Source organism: Notechis scutatus, chromosome 4, assembly GCF_049901735.1.
Source record: "Notechis scutatus isolate UNSWTSFEM ecotype Mainland chromosome 4, rNotScu1.2, whole genome shotgun sequence".
Classification (NCBI taxonomy): Eukaryota; Metazoa; Chordata; class Lepidosauria; order Squamata; family Elapidae; genus Notechis; species Notechis scutatus.
Window position 1 is genome coordinate 154,380,053 of NC_142012.1, and position 25,571 is coordinate 154,405,623.

Here is a 25,571-nt window from a genome sequence, read left to right on the forward strand (position 1 = left end):
TGCATGCAGTTATTTTTTAATGCTTATTGATGATGCCCATTTGTGCAGTTTCTTACGCTCCCTTCTTTGAATTTAATTCCCTTTCAACAGAGTTGTTTTAAATTTATATTTAGAAAAAACAAATGGCATATGTGTGTGTGTGTTTAAATTTTAACTGAGCGATATGCTTTGATTTGTGCGGGGGTGCTTAAACACTAGGAAAAAAAATGAAAATCAGCCTGGATAGACAGTCCCGCCTATCTATCTATTAAATTAATATCCTCCTCTTTTTCTCTTCAGCTGATTCCAAACAATATGATGATTCAAATGTTTCTCAAACCAATTTCAGATGCTGCTGACGGCTTTGTTTCTAATACTTCATCCTTTGGAGTTCTTAGAATTGTCTCTGGCATAATAGCTGGCCTTTAAAAAAAAAAAAAAGAGTCAAAGCCATTTAAATACTGTGGTTCATAGATAAGAGTTTGTTGCTAGAGTCATCATTTTAAGGTTTAAGAAATCTGGTGCTAGATTTGAATAGAAGAAAATATCTGTACTTGTACTTTCACCTACATGTATACTCAGAACACTGCATCCAGTTTTGGTCACCATATTATAAAAAAAAATGTAGATACTCTGGAAAGAGTGCAAAAGAAGGATGAAGGGAGCAGAGGTGGTATTCAACAGGTTCTGTCAGTTCTGAAGAACTGGTAGCAGAAATTTTGAGTAGTTCAGAGAACCAGAAAATACCACCTCTGACTGGAGATTTTACAGTATCCTTCCCCTGTCACGCCCATCAAGCCATGGCCACACAACCGGTAATAAAAAGAAATTGAATCCCAAGGGAGACATGAGAGCAGATTTCCAATTTTTGAGGGGCTGCCACAAAGAAGAGGAGGTCCACCTATTCTCCAAAGGACCTGAAGGCAGGACAAGAAGCAGGACAAGAAGTTTCCTAGTATGATTTGATTGCTTATTGTACCCTATGACTATCATTAAGTGTTGTACTTATGATTCTTGACTCTTGATGAATGTATCTTTTCTTTTATGTACACTGAGAGCATTTGCACCAAGACAAATTCCTTGTGTGTCCAATCACACTTGGCCAATAAAGAATTCTATCTATCTATCTATGGATGAAAACTAACCAAGGAGATAAGAACTAGAATTAGAAATTTCCTAACAGTGAGAACAATTAACTATGGAATCGCTTGCTTTCAGAAGTTATGGATGCTCCATCAATCGGGGCTTTTAAGAAGAGACTGGATGGACAGCCACTTGTCTGGAATGGTATAGGATCACTTGCTTGAGCAGGGGATTGGACTGGAAGACCTTCAAGGTCCCTTCCAACTCTGTTATTCTGTAACACCTGTAAATTAGAACCTTAAAAACTTTACCAAACGCATTAAAAATAAGCACATCTACTGTTTGAAGAGATAAAGCAAAAAACTAACTACTAGATGTATAGGAATATGATTGTAATAGGGACTCCAGTGCAGAAAAAATGTTTGGCCTTTTCTGTCTCACCATACTATCTACCAATGGGATGAATATTGAGTCTCTAGAACAGGGGTGGGCAAACTACGGCCCGCGGGCCACATCCGGCCCATTGGTCTTTTTAATCCAGCCCGCCGAAGATTGGTACAGAATTAAGGTTTGATGTGAATGATTGAATGATTGCATTCATTTGATTTTGACTTGTAATGACAGGCATTTCGACACCAGGTAGCGCATTAGGCGCAGTGACTTGATTTTGCGGAGATTTTGCAATTTTTTATATGTATCGTATCTTGTGCTGACCCGGCCCGTCTGTCAAATTTTAAAAGTCAATGAAGCCCCCGAGCCAAAAAGTTTGCCCACCCCTGCTCTAGAAAAAGTGCAGTGAAGGGCAACAAAGATGATTAGGAGACTGGAGGCTAAAATATATAAGGAGCACTTCTGGAATTGGATATGTTTAATTCAGTGAAAAAGAAGGAGTAGGGGTGACATGACAGCAGTGTTCCAATATTTGAGGGATTGTCACAAAGAAGAGGGAGTCAAGCTCTTCTCCAAAACACCAGAAGGCAGAACAAGAAGCAATGGGTGGAAACTAATCAAGGAAAGGAGCAACCTTGAAATAGGAAGAAATTTCCTGACAGTTAGAACAATTAATCAGAGGAACAACTTGCCTCCAGAAGTTTTGAATGCTCCAACGCTGCAAGTTTTTAAGAGAAGATCGGGGAACATTTGTCTGAAATGATATAGGGCTGTGATGGCAAATCTATGGCATATGTGCCATAGGTGGCACACAGAGCCCTCCCTGTGGGCATGTGAGCCATTGCCCCAGCTCAGTTCTGCTGTGCATGTGCGTGTACCTTCCACTGGCCAACTGGTCTTCGGGTCTCTGCCGTACATGCATGGGGTGGGGGAGGCAGGGCACATATGCGGGAGTGCATGTGGGGGTATATGCGTGGGATGGGGACGCGCTTTGGGCACTTGATGCCAAAAAGGTTAGTCGTCTCTGGAATAGGGTTTCCTGCCTAAGCAGGGGGTTGAACTAGAAGACCTCCAAGGTCCCTCCCAACCTTTCTGTAATTCTGTAATAGTTTGAACACCTGCCTCACATTTTACTCTCCCTGCCTTATTGTTTTGCTAGTCATGTTTAATGGAAACCACCCTTTGTGTACTCTGCTTTGTGCCATTTTAAAAAAAAATGAAAAACCCCAATTTTCTCTCTACTTGCCTCCTCTTTTCTGCTAACAAGAACAAATGACATGTTTAATATATCATTCTTTGAAGAAACTTGAATACCAGTGACAGACAAGTGATGCCTTTTCCAGAATTGGCAAGAAAAGTTGATCCTAGCTAAGAATAATATGCTTCATGGTAGCAGGAAATGATAGAAAACTTTATTCTATAACTTCAGCCTAGGTAATCCTGGATAGTTATTTTATTCTCTGGAAGTGGAACTTTTTGGAAAATGGGCATTAGGGGACTCTCAGCCTCTAGTTATCTGTAGGAGTTGCAGATTATTAATAGGATTATTAATTAAATCTGACATTCTCACTTAGGTAAGAATTAAACACTCTACAGAATTTAACTGGGTCATTCTGCTCTCAGAAAGGAAGTCTATCCTAGTGGAGCATAGATTAGGCTAATAATATGGGAATTTGTTGCATATAAATATTTTATTAGAGAAGTAGGCAGTACTTGTTATATGTGTTAGTTGAATCCAGAGTTTAGGTTAATGTAAAAGGCTTTGCTTGGTTCCAGAATCCTTTATTTGGGGCAATCTCAGCCAGCTTTGGGTAAAAGTGAATGGGAAAGTTAATTCCAAAAAATTTAGAGAAACATGAGATTGTTAAGGGATGGCAGCAGTGGGAAGTAGCAAGAACCTGCATCAGGCTGTGTATTTCATTCATTCATTCATTCATTCATTCATTCTCAAGGAAATTCATTCCCGTACTCAAAGCAAACCATAGAATAGATTAAGACTTGACTATATATTGAGTGAAAGCTTATTTAAAGACCATGGATTTCAGTGGTTTTGTTTCATGTATGTTAAATCTCAATCAAACTGACCTTTAGTCTTGATAGACTCCAAAACCTTCAATCAGTCATAAGCACAGGTATTATGTGTGAAAGGTAAGTTGGGAAAGATTCATGTCCAAAAGCTTAAAGCACCATAACTGATAATGCTGTGTGTGATGATCCTGTGAAATGTCCTTCTTCGTTATAACACTGCTTTTAACAATGAGCTCCATTTTTCAGGAAAGGTTTTGAAAAATGAAGATTTTTTTTTCCACCTTAGATACTTGGGAAACATGTACGTGGAAGTAACTAGTTATTCTGTTTCACAATCAAGTGTGTTGACAGCACAGGTTATACATCTCTTGTACTGCAAAATACACACATGCCATCATTCATGTTTTAGACTCTTCTTGTTATTTCATGAACTGATCATGTGTCCCTGTATCTGCTTGCTGTGTTAAAATAACACACACACACCCCTATCTCTGTGGTGGGTGTGTATGTATGTAAACTTGGAGTGGAATAAGCATAGTAAAATAATGCTATTACAGTGAGCAATTAGTTTAATTAGCTCTGATTAGGGGTTGGAATTCTCAGGCAAGTGGGAGGGAAAGGTAGTAACTTAGAGAGCTAAATTCATTTGCAAATTTAACTATCTCTGCAGAGCTGCCACCTGCATAAGGTTATGTACAACCCAGCTCAGTAATAAAGCAAGACATTAGAAAAAGGAAAATTAACATAGGTGCCCTTAAGACATATAAATTACTTTTTTAGCACCATGCAATAGTTGTTTGTGTGTTTCTTTTAAATAAGATTGCCAAATTCTCATTATATAGTGGATCTTCTTATCACACACTGAATACTTAATATGCACAAGATAACACCTGTGTATAAATGACTAGGATAGCCCAATCAAGAAACTACCAATTCAGATAAACAATCCAACTGTTAACTACAGTCTAATCAAGGAACCACCAAAAACACTTCCACTAATACTGACTGGGGAAGCCACTTGCATATAAATAAAATAGAAAACCCCATTCCCTTTTAACACTGATGATGTAATGTAAATTGGGTAATGAAACACCTGCAAGAAACAATCAAGGTTCCAGAACATCAGGGCTCCCACAGAATATGATATGGTTTGAAAGATCAGAAATACTGCATGCTTATGCATGCAGGCAGAGACACACAGAGAGAAATGTTTACAACAGAGTGGCAGAAGAAAATAAAATACCTTCATTTGAGCTCAATTTTCAATAAATTCATGGCCACCTCAATATTGTTTGAACATATTTTGCCATTATTTCTTCATAAATGCCAATTTCCTTTGGTGGAAGAGCCTTCTGATTTTCCATCTCTTCTATACTGTGTTTAAGAATTTATTTGTATGCATTGACTTCACATATTGTCATCTTTACTGAAAAACTCTATAGAAATTTAGCAACGTAGAACTTCTATGTATCCTAAATGTAGCACTGCACTGCATATGTCTTGTTAGGTAGATGTGCACTACAAAATGTTGGCTTATCAGGCAGACTCTAATTTAGAAATCCTAGCTAATGTAGAATAGAAGCAGCATGTTTGTGATAAAATTGGGCTTTGGTTATGCTTGTGACATGAAGACTTACATATTTCTTTACTATTCTTTACTATTATGAGGAACTGTTCAATAGACCATGGATACAACTAAGGCTGGTAATAGAGTATAAACTATTCTTTCTAAAGAGCATTAAATTATTGTTTCATTTGAGCAAAGCCAAAGTTTAAATTTCATGGAGTTATTTGTTGAAGACCATGGCATATGGAAGATTGTGCTTTGTAATGTAAAGAACACAAATGAAGTGATGAAAGAAAGAAAGGAGAGAGAGGGGGGGGGGAGGGAGGGAGGGAGGGAGGGAGAGAGAGAGAGAAAGAAAAAGAAAGAGAAAGAAAGAAAGAAAGAAAGAAAGAAAGAAAGAAAGAAAGAAAGAAAGAAAGAAAGAAAGAAAGAAAGAAACTATGAAACTGAGAGACAGGAAAAGGGTCTAAATATATTTGTTTGAATGTGGTTTTATATTATGGAATGGAATTGATGAATGCATACAGAAAATCTTAGTTTAATGAAAAAGCAAAACAAATATATGCCAAAGGTATAAAGTTGTGATATTAATACTATTATGGTGGTATATGAAACTAAGAATTCATGGGTTGGTAATAGTTGCATATTATAATCCATGGTGATGATAACAAAAAAAAAAAAACCCCACTAGGAAAGAGTTTTGAGAAGAAATGTATACCAATAAATGCAGTTCAAGGAAAAAAGTTACTTTGCTAAGGGACATGAAAGGATAAGTGATTATAAGATGAAAGAAAAAGTGTTTGGGCCATTCAGAGACCAAAGAATAAAAATATATATATATGGAGAAAGTTTATATGCATTATTTGTTTTTTTTTAAAGATCAGCCAAGTTGTTTAAACATATCTATCCATGCATACACATGGCAAATGGAAGTACATATTTAAAAGTCACTGTTTTTGATGAAAGTTTAAAATAATTAGTAATGGATATAAGGATTTCAAGAGATCCTGAATGTGAGGTAGACATAATGTCAAGAGGAGATATCAATCCAAAACAGGGCAATTATGGGATAAACCTATGCCATTCAAATAAGTATCTCCTAACCCACTTTACATTTCCAACGTAATCAGCTAACACTTTTTAAGACATTCTCTGGAGTGTCCAAAACATAAAGAAAAAAAATGTTGGGTTGAATCAATTTAATCTTAGATTAAAAGAAATAAATGTATTGGTCTTTAAAGCTGTAATCATTAATCTGTTAATATGGGATGTTTTAACTCATTATTCAGAGTTCTTGTAACCGTTTAATAATCACTTTACAATGCTCTTTAATTGTTTATAAAGAATACTGCAGCCTTACATATAATCAAAACAGGTGGAAATATTGACTACATTGGGAGGCATAGACATGGCTAGTGAAACAAATTGTATAACCAAAAGATGTTTTAATATACTGACATTCTGCAGATATGCAAAGTTAAACTTGATGTTGTAATAATTCAATTAGTTTAAAAACTTCATTAGCAATAAGTTCAGTATTAATACTTCTGATAATCCATGACTTCTAAACACAAATTTACCTGCAGTTTCCAGATAGGCATTATATGCCTATTTTATGCATAGATTATAATTTATCTCCCATTTTAACAACTTGCAACTGTCTACCGTATATAAAAAAAGAAATGGAGCTAAACCATGCCATGTTATCAGAAAGATCACACAATAGCAGTCTAATAATCCCTATTTGTTTTTTGTTTTTTTAAATTTGATTGCTTGCACACAACAAAAAACAAGAAGGGGCTACAAAGATAAAACTGAAAGGAAACATAGACTGTTGAGTTCCCTGAGATATTGTGTTAGAAGTAATTATTTATAATAACCCTGTGAGGAATTTGGAATACACACAACCCAATTAATGAACAAAATAGGAAAATGATAAAGTCTATAGCTCCTGGAATACTTTCTGAACCATGATACATAACTCTGCTCTAGATGTTATGTTGGGAAGAAAGCAAGTGGAAGACTTATAAAGAAGGAGTGAGCAAAATTTTGAACTGCTGTCCATCTAGAGATGCATTTGGGGATTTTTAATGACTCCCTTTTCTCTGCAGAAGTAGGATATGGTGGACTCTCTGGCTAGATTGGAGGGAGAGTTAAGATGGGCATGAGTTTATAAACTTTGCACTGCAGTGAGTGTCACAGGCTGAAATCCTTAAAGGTTTATTTTGCCATTCCCCAGAAATTCAGACAATATGGTGAGATGCTTGCAAAATACAGTAGTTGAGCAGCAATGAAACTATTGTTGAGAGTCTTCATGAGTAGTTCTGGTTGCTTTTGCCTGACACTGGCCCTATGCAGTCCATTTATTAACCCAGTCTTTCATTTTTTTAAATTTTGTTTTGCAAGGTTCTGTCCTGAAACAAAATTCAGCCCTAATGTGCTTTGCTTTCAGATAGTTATCCTGCTAAAGGGTAAAGTCCTAAGGCTCTTTTTTGTGATTTGTTTACAAAATCCTATGCAGTTGGCCAAGACTTTGTTCAAAAATTCCCACAGCACCAGATCAAATGATATTTCTATATGTAAGATCAATACCATGTATTTCAATTTTTCTGAAGGAATATCCAGATTATCTATCTGGTGCCTGTGCCAATCTTTATGAAGCCAGGTAATCAAAGAAAACATCTTGTAATCACTGCTGATAATTTAGCATCAACTTTTAACAAGGCAATAGGGCACAATCAGCAGACTTTTAACCTGTCTTCAAACTCAAAAACGGAAACCTCACATTCGAGAAAACTTTGTTGAATAAGCATTTTACATTTCTCATACAATCTTTCTTCTCTCTCTCTCTTCAAACTCATGTCAGACCAGTTTTTTGGTTTTTTTTTTAAAGGTGGACCCCTTTAATTTAAATACAATCTTGAATAAATAGGATAACTCTTCCATATGAACCATGTAGCAATAGGGCATACATTAAATTCACATATCCAGTCAATTAATGATCAATATATTAAAATGTAAGCAAGATAAGCATGTGCAATTGATAAAATAATAAAATAGGCAATTGAAACTTGTTTGATATGGAATTGAAAGAACATTTGTTCATGTTGAGAAGGGCTTAAGGCTGCAGTGACCAAGTTAAACTTCATTATATAATCGTCTTATAATTTATATGTGTAATAATTAAATTTCAGTGGAACAGTATGGTAGCTTAATGAAGGATCTAAAACATGTTGTCTAATCATAATCATACAATCCCAGCCAAAGCAAATACTTGTTCAAAACACCTCAGTAGTCAATAGGTTCATAATTAATAAAATATATTTATTAAAATGACATTTAAAATATTTTGAATATCTTATTTTATGTTCCATGATAATTTTTGAATAGTTGCTATGTTCTAATAGTTGGCTAGAGGTACGTTCTCTGAGGATGGGCTCCAGCATGAGTCTGAAAACTCAGAAAATTAAACTGCTGGTCCCAGTGACCGACCCAGATTGGATCCTGCAACATCTGGGACACATATATTCGCCTTCATTCATGAATAGTTGTTAATCAAAATGGCTAAATCCTAAGACCGTGATGGCGAACCTATGGCATGCGTGCCACCTGTGCACAAAGCCATTTGTGCTGGCATGCGAGCCGCAGGCAAACTTACCTCATTGTGGATGCACACACCTCACAACTGATTTTCGGCCTCCCAGAGGCTTGAGGACAGCTTCTCCAGCCTTTGCAGGCCGAAAAATAGGCCCATTTCGTCACTTCCTGTAATACCGAAAGTGATGAAACGGGCCTATTTTTTGGCCTGCAAATGCTGCAGAAGCTGTCCTCAAGCCTCTGGGAGGCCAAAAAAAAAGCCTCAAACAGGCCAAAAATCAGCTGGGAGGCGCAGTGCAAATAAGGGGGCAGTGAGGGGAATTGTGTGCGTATGCGCATTGCCTTCTGGATGCTGGCACATGAGTGTGCATGCACAATTTTTGGCACAGGAGCCCAAAAAGGTTAGCCACCACTGCCCTAAGATATTTTTTTATTTCCACTAATATACACTTAACAGACCCATCTCTTATTGCAGCTTTCTTTCTCTTGTGGATGAAATGGAATTTCCTTTTTTAAAAAATAAAGGCAGCTTGATATTTTAAACCACCCAATTTAATAGGTATCTGTCTGAGAAGAACATCAAAGTCGCCCTTTTACATTCTACAGATCTAACAAAGACATCTTACTGAACTGAAAAGGGAAAAATGTACAATATTTTTGTAGGTCAAAGACAAAAGAAAAAAGTGGAAAACGAAATAGACGAATGCAGGGAAAAAGTATTTTAGTAGTTTGTATGGGAAAGATTCTAATATGTGGTAAAATTGAACTATATTTTAAATGATATAGGCCAAGAAAAAATGAAGAAAATAAAGTCATAAATGTTGTATTGTTGAGGTATAGTAAAGCTGCAAGTAGAAATATAGACACAGAAAATGTTATGTTATGGTATGAAATATGTCATAGATTCAGTGTAGGACGTGAACTTGTAGAAAAAAATCTTAAATTGAAATATTAAGCAAAACACAAATATATACAATTTCATTGTATAGATAAAATATTATAGAATACACTAAAATTTATCTAAAATGACATAACTTTTAAAGATAAGTTTTGACATAATTAATTGCTAGAAATAACTCAAAATCTCCAGCTGGTATAAAAGCAGTGGCTACAGTAGTGTTTCATTGGTGAATTATCTTTACAGAGTTTTTTAACATGAGTGTGAGAACTGTATTTAACCCTGATGATTGAAAGGAACCTATTTTTATTCCCTTTGGCCAAGGGAAAAACTGCAGGGAATTGGTTTATTCAGTATGTCTAGAAAACTGCTTGACAGTATTCTAGTAGAGAAATTGATACCAAATAGTGGCATGAATAGAATGGAATTTGGAATGGAATTTGACAGTATACTGATTGAAAAGGTAGAGGAAATGATACCAAAGAATGGAGTGGAATTTGGAATGACATGGCATGCTCTTAAACCAACATAAACAACAAATTAAATTTGGGAAGTTTAGTTCAGCTTTATGCAGATGAGACAGTATGCAACATGGGTTTTTGCTCTTTCCTCAACAAGTTATTGAAAAATGTACAATGAGAGAAGGAAAATGTATTGTGCATTTGTTGTCTTAAAATGTATGATAAAATGAATAACTTATGGTTTTGAAATGTTTCTACAAATATGTAGCTGAAGATCAATTGCTGAATGCGATAAAAACTAGTGTATGATGGAAGCAAAGTGCATATTACCATAAAGCTCAGTGAACTGTTCAGCTTTGAACAAAGAATAAAGCAAGGATACATGATGCCCGATATCTGATGAGTTATTTTATGTATGTATAGATGGATGTGTGAAGAATGTTCATTACAATGTTTGAACTGTGTAGTTGAGAAAAATAATGTATGTGTATCTTTATATGCATAGGATATCATGTCATTGGCCAAGATCCTGAATTACCCAAAGCAAATGTTAGACAGATGTATAAAGCAGAAAGCAATATATAGATTTGAGAATTAATATATTAAGTATTTGTGTTTGACAAGAAAAATAAGTGTGCATTGCTTGCAGGTTGTATATAAATAGTGGATTAGAGTAAATAGATAACATTTTGTATTTGGGTAGACTATTAACTAAAGATGGGGAAATGGATAAGTAAATGTTTAAATGATGTCAGTGAAAGATAGTGGATAGCATGCCATCTACTGTGAGGAATCAATTTTTATTAAAATGATTAAAATGGCTGCAAATGAACATATGCTTCTGATTGTTTTGTGATATAAAAGTAAAACTTAAGACCATCAGAAGAAACAGTAACCAAAGTAAGTTTGATGCAGTATGAATGGGGACTCAGGAAGCCCTCCACTGTAATTAAATAAAATGAGAACTGAAAAGAACAGAAGGCAATATATGCACCCTGTATGTCAAGGGTAGCTTGTAAGTATAGAAAGATATGGACTCAGTGAAACTGTTGTTAAATAGTTTGTGTTGGATGTCCCAAAGGTGCTTTTTCAGAAACATTCTTCTTTTTTTCCTTGAAGATGTTACGCTTCTCATCCAAGAAGCTTTTTCAGTTGTGGCTGAATGATGGAGAATAGAAGGATTTATATTCCTTGCAGTCATCTGGCCTTTCGCACTCTCTCTAGCACTCTCTCTAATGACAGATGAGTTGCAAGGAATATAAATCCTTCCATTTTCCAACGTTCAGTCACAACTGAAGAAGCTTCTTGGATGAGAAGTGAAACTCTTCAAGGAAAAAAACAAGAAAGTCCAGTTGCCTCCTGAAAAAGCACTTTTGGGACAACCATATCTTGGTAGACTGAGAATTTTCATAGACATTGTGTTAGATGTTTCTCCTTAGTTCCTACCCTCGATTTCTATTGCTACCTACTTCTTCTTTTTTGCCTTACTCTCGTTCACCCTGAAAGGACATTACTTGGACATTGCTAAAAAAAAAAATTCAAAAGACCTTGAGTAAGAGTTATTAAGGACCAAATCTGCTTTCTTTGGTGATGGCCTGAGGAACTATCCAGGAAACCGGAAGTCATATTTTGGTCTATATTTATGCTATTCACAGCTTCTGATTAGTTGGTCATACTAATTTTTACAGTTGCCCTAGTCATTTGCTATAAAACATTTTTTTAAAAAATTGCAAGCTTCTACAGTTAATTTTGCAGTTTCCTGAATAAAAATATAAGGCCTTTGGATGGGATTTATCTATCTGTACTTTATATCAGAGAAACATAGGACAGTTTAGATTTTTATACCGGTAGTCCTTGACTTTTCACCACGATTGAGCCCAAATTTTCTGTTGCTAAGTGAGACAGTTGTTAAGGAAATTTTGCCCCATTTTATGATATTTCTTGCCACAGGTATTAAGTGAATCACTGCAGCAGTTAGTAACATTTGTTAAATGAACCTGCCTTCCCCATTGACTTTGCTCATCAGACGGTCACAAAAGGGTATCATATGCCCCTGGGACACATCATAAATAAGAGTCAGTTCCTAAGCATCTGAATTTTGATCAAAGGACTAGGCTGCAATGGTCGTAAGTGTGAAAAATGGTCATAAATCCCTTTTTCAGTTCTGTTGTAGCTTTGAATGGTCACTAAATGAACTGTTGTAAATCAAGGACTACCTGTGCTTATTTGGCCCATGAAAAATTGATTGAAACACACTACTTGTTTTATTGCTTTATAGTTCTAATTTGGCACCACTGGAAGACTACTTTTCTCTCTGACTACTGTTCCCCACCACTCCTTCTAGTTAGTATTCGTGGCATCTTTGGATGCAGAAATGAACTGATTTTCTTGGTTTCCAGTTACGTTTGTGGATCTGGTTATTGTAAATTTTAACATTCTTTTTATATGAGATACTGGAACTGTTGGAAGTGTAAGCAGAATGATTAAAACAGCTCTTGCCCCTGCGTGTATCTGGTGTACCAGTCAGGGTTTATGGTCTTTTAACTCCCCCCCCCCCGCCCACCCCATGGTTATGCTTTAATCCCTTTTAAATGAATAAATGTTATCTGCTTTGGTATCTCATTAACTGGAGAAGAATTACATGCTCCATAATAATTAAGCACCAATCATATTGGTATGTCAGTGCCTTGATCACATGCCTTATAGACATTCACATATCTTCCTTTGGGCACACAATCTCATTCGGAAAAGATACAAGATGATGTATTTTCCCCTTTAAAGCTGGTTACTTTAAACCTGGTAGGTCTCTGAGGAGCAGGCTGAGTTATATTTTTAGTAGAAAATGAGACCAAGGAGCAAATGTAAATGAAATGAGTTCAGAAGGAGCTTCCCCTATTTCACATACGGCAGTTTTCTTATTTCTGCCACCCAGCCATTAATTGTTATTACGAGATGCCATAATTCCTTTTGCTCCTTGCATTGCACTCCTGGGTCACTGACCTATGGTCCATTTTCCCATTAGTACTAATAAGTATCATGAGATAGTTGTGGCAGGAGTCAAATGTAAGATGACTCTGCAACTTGATCAACCTGATAGCAATCAAGGGACTTTCTTTTACAAATGGTTTAGTTCATTTGCTAAGCAGACTATGAGATATTATATACAGTCAAAACAAAAACAAAAAACCCACCACCACCACAAGTCATGACACTAGTTACATTTGTTGGGGGTTAGGTAGTTATAATTCAGTGTCTTGGTTTTTTTGAGGTGGTTGATTTAATTATGGCTTGATATTGTGCTAAATTGATATTGAGAATACAGATTCTACAAGACTCACTGGTTGGATTAAGCTTTACAGTTTACAGTAGGGTAAACCATTAAATAAGCAATTGTATTTTAGAGCAGGGATCTCCAACCTTTGGACTGCAACCCAATACTGGTCCACAGCCTGTTAGGAGCTGGGCCATGCAAGCAGCAAGCAAGTGAAGCTTGATCTGCACATGTGCAGGATCTAGGTTGCGGCAAAAACCATCCCTCCCATGCCTGGCCTGTAGAAGACTCCCCCACTGAAACTGGTGCCAGAAAGGTTGGGGAATGCTATTTTAGACAATTGTATTGTATGCAGTCAGCCTTTATGTGTCCTTAATAAAACCACAAATTGAGTCAGGTAACTGTGGTTCTATTTATGTTGTTGAAACGTGTCAAGAAAATGCTTGCGTGGCTCAGTTCCTAACAAGCTGGTTTACTACAGTGTGTGAATTACATCAGTGGATGAACACGTAATATATATGAGGATATGCCAGCATCAATCCCTGTGTTCCTGTCCTAGAGTATTGGATAAAAATCCCAAGCCTGAAACCTCTCACAATACTGGCTATCAGAATACACTTCTTTGGCTGTGCTTGCTTAAACATAGCTTACTATTTATTAACCATGATGAAAGCAAATCATCCTGTGGCAAGTAATAACAGGCTTAAGGATGCCATCGCTATCCTTTGGAATCAGAAGTTTGTCATTGATGGTTACTGGTATTCCCTCCAATTTTGGTGGGACAAACATCAACAACAAACTGAATGGTGTCCATGGCAACATTGAAACCATAGGATGGAGGGAAAATAAATCTTTCTCTCTTCTTCCTCTTTCTAATCTGTACATGTTTGGAGGTCAAAAACTAAAAATGAAGCAAAAGAGATGTTATTCTGTCTTGCACTATCCTGCTTTTTCCAAGAGGAGTAAATACTAACCAACTAACCACCTAACTTTTAGTCCAGATTTAGGCAATATGCTGACACACATGTATTGATCTAAAGATATTTTCTGCCATTTTCAACTAAAATATCACCAACAGAGCTGCACAAAGGGCCATTTTACCCACCCTTCAAGATGGAATGTTTCTTTACTTGTGTTATTATTAGTTTGAGATAAGTTGAGCTGAAGGACACAGAAAGAAGGGAAATGGATATAATAGTTGAAGGTGAGCAGCTTGAATCTGCCTTTCAGAATGCCATTTGATGCCTTTAATGGCTGTGAAGTAGATATGAATTCAACAAGTACAGCCTTTCTTAACATGACAATGCAATAAAAAGGAGAAATTTATCTCCTGGGTTCTTGTCAGTTATACACCAGTCAAAAATTACTATGTTAGTTTCCATTTAGAAGGAGAATCACATTTTTAGATATAGTTCAAATACTATAGAACTCAATACCTCCCTTACACCACAATTTATCTGGTGCCTCCACTCGTGTGTGGAGTCAGAACAGTTGTCATTTTAAAATACACTTCTGTGTTTGGTTTTGCATTTCTAGTTTCAGTTGTAGTGGTAGTGGTAGTTATTTTTTTTCTGACACAATGAGAGCCTGTGTTGTGGCCTGTCAGCCACCAGCCCCTCCAGAAGCCAAATCAGATGAGGAGGAGGCATGGGAGTCAAGATCAGCATAATGTCTGTCAGCCCTCAGATGGAGAGTATAGGCCCCAGGTCTGGAGGTGGCTGATGAGGAAGAGGAGGAACAGGTGGGTCGAATGCCTGATGCACAGATGCGCAGAAGGCAGAGGAGAGGAGAGCAGTGGAAATCTGTGGGCTGATCCTTGGGATGGAAGAGCCACCGCTGCTAGTGAAGCCCCAGCCTAGTTCTGGGGATAAAAGGCAGGGGGCAGAGATGAATAGATGTTGCAGACAACTATTCATCTCCCTGCCGGACAAACCTGTTAGCCTGCTGTGAGAGAGAGGCTTTTTGCCAGGGCTGCTAGCGCTTCTAATAAAGGAATCATTGATTGATTACAGAGGGTTTGTCACATTTGGGAAGTTGGGTCAGAACAGCCTGGGCATTGTCCTACAGCATTGTCCATTTGTTCATAGTTAACATGATGTTTGAAGTGTGCGAAGAATTTTAGTTTTTTGATGCCAATGGGTATGGATTTGGGTAAGCCATAACTCAAAAAGTGAGGCAAGAAAGGACATCATCTTTAACTATTGAAGATGTTCTTCTGGGTGTGTAGTGTGCATTTGATGATCACTATCTCCATCTCTAACAGCATGATTTATTGCAAGGTTATAGGAATCGGGTGAAGATTTGTGGAACTAAATATGGTCCTTATTTCTCTCCCCAGCAACACTGAATTGTGACGCTGGGTCTGCATCTGAAATGAACATGGAAAGAGATGTTACTCTTTGCCTCAGGCAACAAACATTTTTTTTTTTTGGGGGGGGGGAATCCTACGAGTGCATTTGATTGTATTTCTCAGTCTTCTCTTCCACTGACAGTACTTTCTAATTTTCCATGGTTTTTTTTTCTCCTCACACTGCCAATTTCTAATCAGTTTACCATTTTATAGTCATATGAAAAAAAAATGATGAAAAAAGAATATTTGATGCATAAATCTTTTAATGTTTCTTTGGACTGCTGTGCGCTTCTTGCCTATCCATGTTCTGGTGACTATCGCTCCCTTCTGATTTTTCTTTTGTCCTTAGTTTCCTTCAATTGTCATCATTTTATGCATGAGATTTGTATTCTTTCTTTTTAACTTGGTGCTTGGCTGCTTTTTTAAAAACTGAATGTTCTATGGTTCTACTGTATATCAGCAGGGAGAAATATCCCCCTGTGATGCATGCAAGTGACAGAATTATGTTAGCACGAAAAAAGAGTAAAATAAATGTGGTGCTGAATTTTAGTTGTTTTGGTGTGTGCTTTCAAATTATAAAAAGATGTGGTATATACAAATAGTGTCTTTCATGGCCTTTGAGTTTTCTTGAAGCAATCAGAAGAAGAAAAACACAGAACACAGAATGCTTGAGGAAAACAGTAGCCATTTTCATTTGCAAAATGTGATTAATCTTGCACTGGTTAATGGTATTTTTGTCTCCTGACACTGAATGTTTTTAAGTCTTAATTCTTTTATTCTTATGAATCAGTTTGCAATGCCTTGACCTGCTAAGACGGTAATGAATTTTGTGAAAGAAACCCTTCCAATGTTTGGTTTTTGATCCCTATTTTGGTATCTCTCATTTTTAACGAGAATGTCAGCAGGTATTCTAAAGTTCAAAGGGATTTTTATGTTCAGAACTGCATTTAAATTATATACACTGGGATGGAAAAAAAAACACCATTGAAAATTGTTAATTACTGTGGCTGGATTTATGAAATTCAATTTGCATGTGTTAGACTGTTTGTTTTAAAACAAATTCCTTTTTAAAAACCTTTATCTTGCTTTTTCAATTTGGAATCTTTGTAATGCAGACCAAAAGCAAAATGGTTGTTCCCTGAAATGTATATGTTTCAGTGCTTATAAATAAATTTGTCAATTCAGCAGATGAAAACATTCCTTGGCTGTTATTTTGTATATAATGGGTCTTTTATTATTATTTTTTCCTATTAAAAATATTCATGTTCAGGTTTAATATAATATCTGGACCGCATATTTGCTTTTTATATAGAAGTTGATTGAAAAGCATCTCAATATACCCATTGAGAGATATTTCACTGGAAAACACATTTTCAAGATAATAAGATAATAATCTCTTTCCTGGAGAATTTTTCTTGAAACATCTTTGGAAGTTTAATATTGACTTTTTTTCTTTAGTCTTGTATATTCTTGAATTGTCTTTTTCCTCCATTTTCTCCATTCTCAATCCTAGGTCCCCTAACAAAGAAACAGACAGATGATTTAGGTGCTAACGAAGGTGCAGAAGATGAAGGTATATTTTTTCCCCCTGCCAAACTGATTTGCATGACAAGGACCCCCTTTGAAAAACTTTTTTCTCCCTTCTTTTTTTTCTTCTTGTCTTCTTTTGAAGATGTGTTTTTTTTTTAAATTCCCATTTTTGATGTGTTTTGTCTTCTTGCTTGTTGTTACATATTTTATTTTTTTAAAGAAAGAATGTCGTTAAGTTCTTTAAATAACAGTGTTTTGTTTTTTTTAAAGGAGGGTGTTTTATTTTTCTTTGCTTGGGACCAACTTTTGGTGTGTTGCATCCCAACTGAATTTTGTCCATGATAACTAACACACTCTGGAAACACACTCTGTAAACCTTCTTGCATGTTTTCTAACCTCTGTTTTGATCGATTTCACTCAATATCAAGGCGATGTGTTTTGTTTCTTTTTGTCACCCACTTATTTCCATTTTTATAGAAATGTGTTTGAAAGTGTGATAAATGCTGTTATAAAAATGTTTCCTAAGCAACCATATTGTTCCGATGATTCACATCTCAGTATCCTCAATGCAGTTTTACTGTTGTGGAAAAAGGGAGATTGCAGAATACTTTCTGCTAATTGGAGAATATACATGAAATCTTAGACATCTGTCTGTCTGTCTGTCTATGCATATATATATCTACCTATCTACTTACCTATCAGTGGGCTGCAACTGATTTAACAACCAGTTCTGTGAGTTCACACTTTGCATATGCACGCAGCATTCAATAAACACCAATTTGAACTTCTCAACTCACCTTCTAGTCTTCCCCGGTAAGTAGAACAGCTGAGGCGCGGTAATCCACTTTGTCACACAAATCAGCTGAGCTGCAAAAGAAGGAAATATAAGACAGGATACAGCGGGGGCTAGTGGATGAGGCCAGCTGATTGTCGTTTGTACCAGTTCACTAGAACCAGTCCAAACCGGAAGCAGCCCACCACTGCATCTATCTATCTATCTATCTATCTATCTATCTATCTATCTATCTATCTATCTATCTATCTATCATCTATCTGTCTGTCTGTCTGTCTATCTATCTATCTATCTATCTATCTATCTATCTATCTATCTATCTATCTATATCATCCATCTGTCTGTCTGTCTGTCTATCTATCTATCTATCTATCTATCTATCTATCTATCTATCTATCTATCTGTATTTATTATTTTTACAAATAACTCAGGGCGGCAGATATACTCAAGACACCTTCCTCCTCTTCTTTTCCGTATAACAACAGCTCTGTGAGGTCAATTGGAATGAGAGAGTGACTGGCCCAAGGTCACCTAGCTGGTTTTGGGGCTAAAGCGGGGCTTGAACTCATGATTTCTATCTTTCTAGCTGGTTCCTTAACCACTGGCTAGGCCAAACTGGCTACACATTAACAAAAAGTATATTATTCTTGTTCTTAATGATATAAAGACAATTTTGGAGGAAAGGTGACTCCTGGTGACTACATGGTTATAACTGATGAGTTTTCTTGACAAAAAAACATGGAAGTGGTTTCCTTTGACTTCTGGAATGTTTCTTCAAGTTCCAGTCTAACTAGCCTCTAGTATTCCTTCTTAAACTAATCAAACCTGACCTGGTGACTTTCCAAGTCTAGACAAGATGAATAAGGTCCTGTTACCTATACTGAGACCATAGGTACGATAGAGCTAGTCAACCGTTGAAATAAATAAATGATTGATTTGGTTTCATTTGAAAACTCCCCTGAGACATTTTACTTTTACTAGCATCTTTGTAGTATGCCTCTTCATTTTCTTCCTTACTTTCTGGGATCCTGGAACAGACCAGCTGTTGTGTGTTTCTTCTCTGATACTCAAAACTATTCAATTATATGTTAAGTATCTGTGCGTGTGTGTTGTTGTTGTTGTTGTTTCTATTTCTACTTTGAATTAAATAAAATACCAAGGAAAAATGCTTAACTGAGATATTGTAATATATTCTGCAACCTAGAATATATTTTGCTACCTAAATATTGGTTCCCCCCAAAAGAATAATCTTGCTCTCTTAACACAGTTAATTTGTAAAACCTGGCTTTTCCCTGCTTTCGAGAGCCCTCCCATGCACCCATGAACTCCCAAATTCCACTGTGTCATTAATTCAAAGGTTGACTGAAGAAGCTGAATTATTTAACACTTTAAATAAAAAGAATAAACTGAAAATTGAGGGGTCAAAGGGAGAGAATTAATTAGAAAAGTGAGTTGATTTTCCCATTGGTGCAACCACTAGAACCAAATTCACCTTAACCCTCTCTCATTCAGATCAGACTTTAATATGCTCACTCCAAACTTCTATTTCTAAGTCTGAGGCTCTTTAAAAGGTCATAAGTTTTGCAAGAATCTTCCATTCAAAGTGCGGGCTTAGGATATCAGCATTCCAGGTATGGGTACTTAATTCTTAGCCTCTACAAAAGCTTTAGGGTTGTTCTTTTCTGATGTTCAAGAAAGAAAATTGTACTTTTTGCAATTTCCAAAATGCACATACAGAAATAGAACAAAAGTTGGACTGTCCATGATTTGAAATTATTCAGGTATGTGTAGATGCCTAAGATCTCCTGTAATTATTAATTGATGGGCGGTGAGAAAGTTGTGCACGCCCCCTACAGACTCCTTAGGAGAGGGGTGAGGTCAATAGTAGACAGTCTAAGGTTAAAGTTTTTGGGGTTTGGGGAAGAAACCACAGAGTCAGGTAGAGTATTCCAGACATTGACCATTCTGTTGCTGAAGTCGTATTTCCTGCAATCAAGTTTGGTGCGGTTAACCTTGAGTTTGTATCTATTGTGTGCTCTTGTGTTGTTATGGTTGAAGCTGAAGTATTCATTGACAGGTAGGACATTGCAATGTATGATTTTATATACCATACTTAGATCAGACCAAAGACGGCGTAATTCAAAGTTTTCTAGGTCTAGAATTTCAAGTCTGGTGGCATAAGGTTGTCTTGTGTTGCACGGAGTTACCCTATCTCAGCTTCTAGATAACTTTACCTGGATGACAGAGAATCTTCATCTTCCTAGAAATATATTAAGTCTGAAATAAAATGATTTATTATTTCCATGCGTATTTTTTATTTTATTTGTTTGTCAAACATGTACAAGGTAACAAATATAGATATGAACATAAACATGAACAAAGGAAATAAATATAGATAAATGGGGACAGTAACTGTAAGATTCTGCACTGTTTTGTCCACAGAATACTCAAGATGTCAAATAATTTAAAATAAAATAATTTAAGAAATCCTTCAAACCACAGTTAATTTGTTTATTAGTATAGCTGAAAAAGCCAGGCTGAAATGAAAGCAGAACAAGTGGGGCTAAATCTTACTGTTCTCAGAGTGCATTTGGAGTGATGATGATTATGAAAACCATGTGACTGTACTCTTCCAAAGTCACACTTGAGTCCTTTAGATTTCACAGCAGCTTCCACGTGTCCCTTTGAGCAAGAAGTTTCTCTGGCAAAATAAACCATTGAATTTTTATCATTCCCCTTTTTCAAACAATGCTCTTCTGCAGACCACCACAAATGGTGACCCACTAAGGTTTATGAAATGGATTGGTTCAGTTATTTAAAAGATTTACAAGCCACAGGGTAAGTGTTTATTAGATTGTTGAAAACACTTGTGTCCTTACAGTCTCACATGAATAGCAAAATAAAGAAGTTGATCTGTTCCAAATTGGCGATCATAATTAGATGGTGATTAGATTAGGTTTGTAAATTAGAAGCTTCACAGACCTATCCTAAGGTGATGTCTTTTCAGGTAGGAAAATACCTTCGGGATCCAACTCACACATTTAAAATTATGTTCTCTCCTGCTTTTTGCCCACAGTCACACTTTCTTACACATTCTATGACAAGTTATTAGTTATTTCCATAACCCTATTAACATTCAAAACTTTGAGAGCAATTCCCCCATTAACACTGGCCTTTCCTATACAATCAAAAATTAATAAATGGATATTGTGTGATATTAAGAGGTTCCTAGTCCTAGTTTTTATTTGGCTCGCAGTTTGGGAAAGGCTGTGCTGTTTACAGATCTTGTTGAGAAATTACTTCAAAGATCAGCTCTTCACCCTTCAGACTGTTGTGGCTTTTCTAATTTGTCGCATAATTGTGGGGCAGGCACTAACAGCTAAAACATCCATCAAATTAATCAGTACCTTTCACTCTTTGGAGGGGAAAATGTAAGAACATCTCTGTGCAAAATAAACTTAGCTAGCAATGACAGGAGAACTATCAGAAGTAACTCAGTTCTTTTTATGAAATTGATTGGGTGGCACCTCTTCTATTAGTAACAGATGACTACTGAAGTTAGTAATAGTGAAGTTCTCTGAAGTTGTGACAAATTATCTTTAGAGGTTCCAGAGTCTTTTTTAAACTTTGAGAAATGGAGCAGAATATTCATTTCCCCTTTCAGAATATTATTTCACTGACTCTTGTATCAGTATTTTTTTTTCAGTTGTCTTTTGCCTAAGCAATAGAACTTCCTTAGGTTAATTCTGATGCAAGTAGTCTCAATTGAGAGACCATTTACAATTACACTAGTGATGAAAAAGGACAGGTCCTTATACTTACAACTGTCATAGTATCCCTGCAGTTGTGTGTTTGAGATTCAGGTACTTCACAATTGGTGGGTGATTATAACCATTGCATCATCCTTCGGTCATGTGACCGTCCTTTGCACACTTCACAGCCAGTGTTTTTTTTTTGTATATAATTCTTATTAAAACTTTTACATAAGAGTAGTCAATAGAAAAGTAAAATCACCAGTGTGTGGTCATGTCATGCCTTGTTTAACAACCATGGCACAATGAGGTCATAACTCCATTGGGGTCATGCAATTTCTCACTTAATGATTGCATTGCTTAATAATGGAGTTGATGGTTTAATTTGGGGATCATTATCTTTACAGTGTGTGCAGTTCTAATTTCTGGATTACTAGGAAAACAACTAGGAGATCATTCTGAGCAAATTGTGCTACCCTGACTTTTCAATACCTATAGTTTCTCATTATTTTCTGAATGAACTTGCAAATCATTTGGAAAAAAGATCATAAAATTATAATTGAGAACAGTGACCCAAGCTGACAATCTGGGCAGCTATGATGTCTCATCATCTGTAAAGATATCTAGAATGTTTATCCTTCGTTGCACTTAAAGATTTATTTTGGCCAAAATAAAGAAAGGAATTAAAAGTTATAAGAGACATAGATGAGCTCACTTGGGTTACCTGGATTTGAGCTGAACAATGGACATATTTTCTATCTTGTCCAACCATCCTATCTTCCTCTCCTAGTCCTGTGACCAGTGGTGGGATTCAAATAAGTTAACAACCGGTTCTCTGTCCTAATGATTTCTCCCAACAACCAGTTCACGAAACTGCTCAGAAAGTTAACAACCGGTTCTTCCAAGGTGGTGCGAACTGGCTGAATCCCACCACTGCCTGCGACACACAAAACACACAAGAGAAGCATTGATCAAACCATCATGACCAGTTTCTACCATTCACTAGGGACATCCCTGCCTGAGATCGCTTTGTCCCTTCCACAAATTATTGTCATTGTTCGGAAGTTCTGCTGGAAATTCTAAACAACTTTTCGATTTGGGGGCCGCACACATAATGTGACATTTCTCCAAATGGTCTCATAGTTGGAAGAGAAAACACAATGATGACACTTCCCCCTACCTTTTAATTTTATAGAAGAGAAATGAAAGTAAGGCTCTTGTCTTTTTGACTGTTAACTTTTGCCACTTAGCACACCCTATGTTGCATGGAGTGATTGAAAAGCAGAATGACTTCCAAAGGAGAAATGAGACACAGAGCAAATAAATCCTAATAAAATATGACAGCAAGGAAGCTAACTAAATCTGCTTGCTCAATTCAAGATGTGTAAATTCATATTCTGTATTAAAAAGTCATATCAGTGGATCAGTCAGACATCATATCTTTCCCCCATTTTGGAACACTGCTTTACTGTATTTAAACGAATTCTTTAAGAAGAGGTGAGCTGTTTTTCCTTTCATTGTTCCTTTGCTTCTGTTCCTTCTTTTAAAAAAAAATGCTGATATCTCTACACCCAAAGAGTATCAAGGAAAGCTTTGAACTGTTCCCTGAACCCAGCTCTAATCAGACATATATCTCAATTTTAATTTTAGGAGGGGCTCTTTCACGGTTCTTGCCAAGCTGACATATAGTTGACATTTACTGATCCCCAAAATTGTGCTAGGATCTGAATATTACTCGGATGGGAGAATATCTGGAAATCTAGGGTTCAAAGATCAAATGGGAAAATCTCCCTTTCTCCCTCCTTCCCTCCCTCCCTCCTTCTCTCTCTCTCTTTCTCTCTCTCTCTTCTCTCTCTCTCCCTTTCTTCCTCCCCCTCTCCCTCCCCCTCTCTTTATGTGTATGTGTGTACAAACAGATAACAAACCGTTTGTGAAGAAAACTAAACGGGCATGTCACGAAGTCACCAGAAATCAAGATCAACACATAGAATAGTTTATATTCATCTTCACAAAATATTATAGTACAGTATTTCTTAACCTTGGCAACTTTAAGATGTCTGGATTTCAACTCCCAAGCTCACATCACTTCTAAACTTCTAAACAGAATTGTGTGGGGAACTATGTGTATTAACCTGAGGTACTCTGTCAATTCTATGCTTCAGGATTCAAGTGTACTTTTATACTGCATGAATGGATGATACAAAAAGCCTTAAATCTCTTTTTAAATCCATGAAAATATCCCAAGTTAAAATTTCACATTATTTGAGTTTTCAGTTTGCTATTGTTTTACATTTCCCTCCTTAGGGAAGTTTGCACTGCATTATCAGTGTATTACATATTGCATTAATAAAACTTGAAGACATGGGAATAATAACTTCTGACAATACATTCACGAATGAAGCTCCCATATAAATTTTAGCAATGAAGAGACTTTCAGCATTTCTATTGTTTGGTAGTGCATAATGTGAAGTCATCTCTTAGTTTAATTACTGTTTTTCTTTCCAGAAAACTTATTTTAACCCTTCTAAACCCTTCTATTGCATATTTCAACATTTATATTTATTCTAGCTGTTGTTCTTCAATCATCAGTTTGAAAGTGGGCTTAGCATAAATAGCACCATGACCCATGTATTTGTGGGGTCCTTGGTGCTCTCTGAGCTTGGTGATCTTCTTGCAGACTTTTCATTACCAAACTAGGTAACATCATAGCACTGATATTTACCTAGTTTCATAACGAAATATTTGCAAGAAAGCCATCAATCTCAGAGAGCACTAAGGTTCTAACATAGCTGGAAGGTACTACCTGACTGATAGAAACAAAATTGGTTCAAAGAAGAAGACAGAATTTCTCTCTTCCATGAACCAGAGGTCTCGAACTAATTTGACTAATTTCCAATGGCCCATAATGAATCTCTCACTATTTTAAAGTGGCCACCTTGGATTTAATTAATTTTCATTGGAATCATTGGTCGAAGGACACTGTAATTCATATATGGAACAGACAGTGGGAAAAGACTGATTGGTTCCATAGCAGAGTAACCATTAAATCATTCAGGAAGCTCTGGGCATAGATGTGAAAGTTTGTGTTTTCAATATTTTATTAACTTCTCTTTCTGGACTAATCAGATATATCAAATCTTGCAATTCGGGGCTGTTTGCCTCCATTTCTGCAAGGTCTCTCTCTCTCCCCCTCTCTCTTTCTCTAAATAGTAGCCCATCTTATATTCATCACCCTGCGTGTCTTAGAATTAAAACATTTAAGGACCTCTTCCCCGTGGCTCTTTAACAACAGCAGAAAATTTTGGCACAAACCACTCTTGTGACATCATCACTACACTTTTCCTTTGAGGTTGAAAAAAATAAAACAAAAATTGTCCATCCACGATTTAATTTATTTGTCTGGGTTGTCTTCCTGAAAAATAATTATCTCTTGTGCCTGTACTAGATTTGCTTTTCCTAAAGTAGCTCTTATTTTATGAATAAAGGTGGTAGATGTTTAGAACTCTGCCCACTGTTCAATCCTGACTAGCTCAAGGTTGACTCAGACTTTTATCCTTCCATGGTTGGTAAAATGAGGACCCAGATTGTTGGGGGCAATATGATGACTCTGTAAAGTGCTTAGAGAAGACTGTAAAGCACTATGGAGCAGTATATAAGTCTACATGCAAGTGCTAGTGCTAAAGATCTGTCGTCATCATTATCATCATCAAATTTTGCCTCTCTTTAAGTTGTTAGATTTTCCTGAGAGTTCAATTATTGAACCACCTTTAGTAGCATGTTTATGTAGCTATTAGACCTTGTTTATTTGCAGCCTAGTGCCAGTAGAACACAGGTAGAAAAGTAAAAAAAATACAGAAATGCAATAATGAGGC

At 36.4% G+C, this 25,571-nt stretch overlaps 1 protein-coding gene across 2 annotated transcripts in view; it reads left to right on the top strand.

Moving 5' to 3' along the window:
* Positions 1 to 25,571, top strand: part of NLGN1 (neuroligin 1) — a 552,397-nt gene that overhangs the window by 208,731 nt on the left and 318,095 nt on the right. The window contains exon 3 of one of the 2 annotated variants that reach the window (XM_026666512.2): positions 17,138 to 17,197. The exons of the other annotated variant lie outside the window; for it this stretch is intronic. Coding sequence (XP_026522297.2) covers positions 17,138 to 17,197 — 60 coding nt within the window. The remainder of the gene's footprint in view (positions 1 to 17,137; positions 17,198 to 25,571) is intronic. 2 annotated transcript variants of the gene reach the window in all.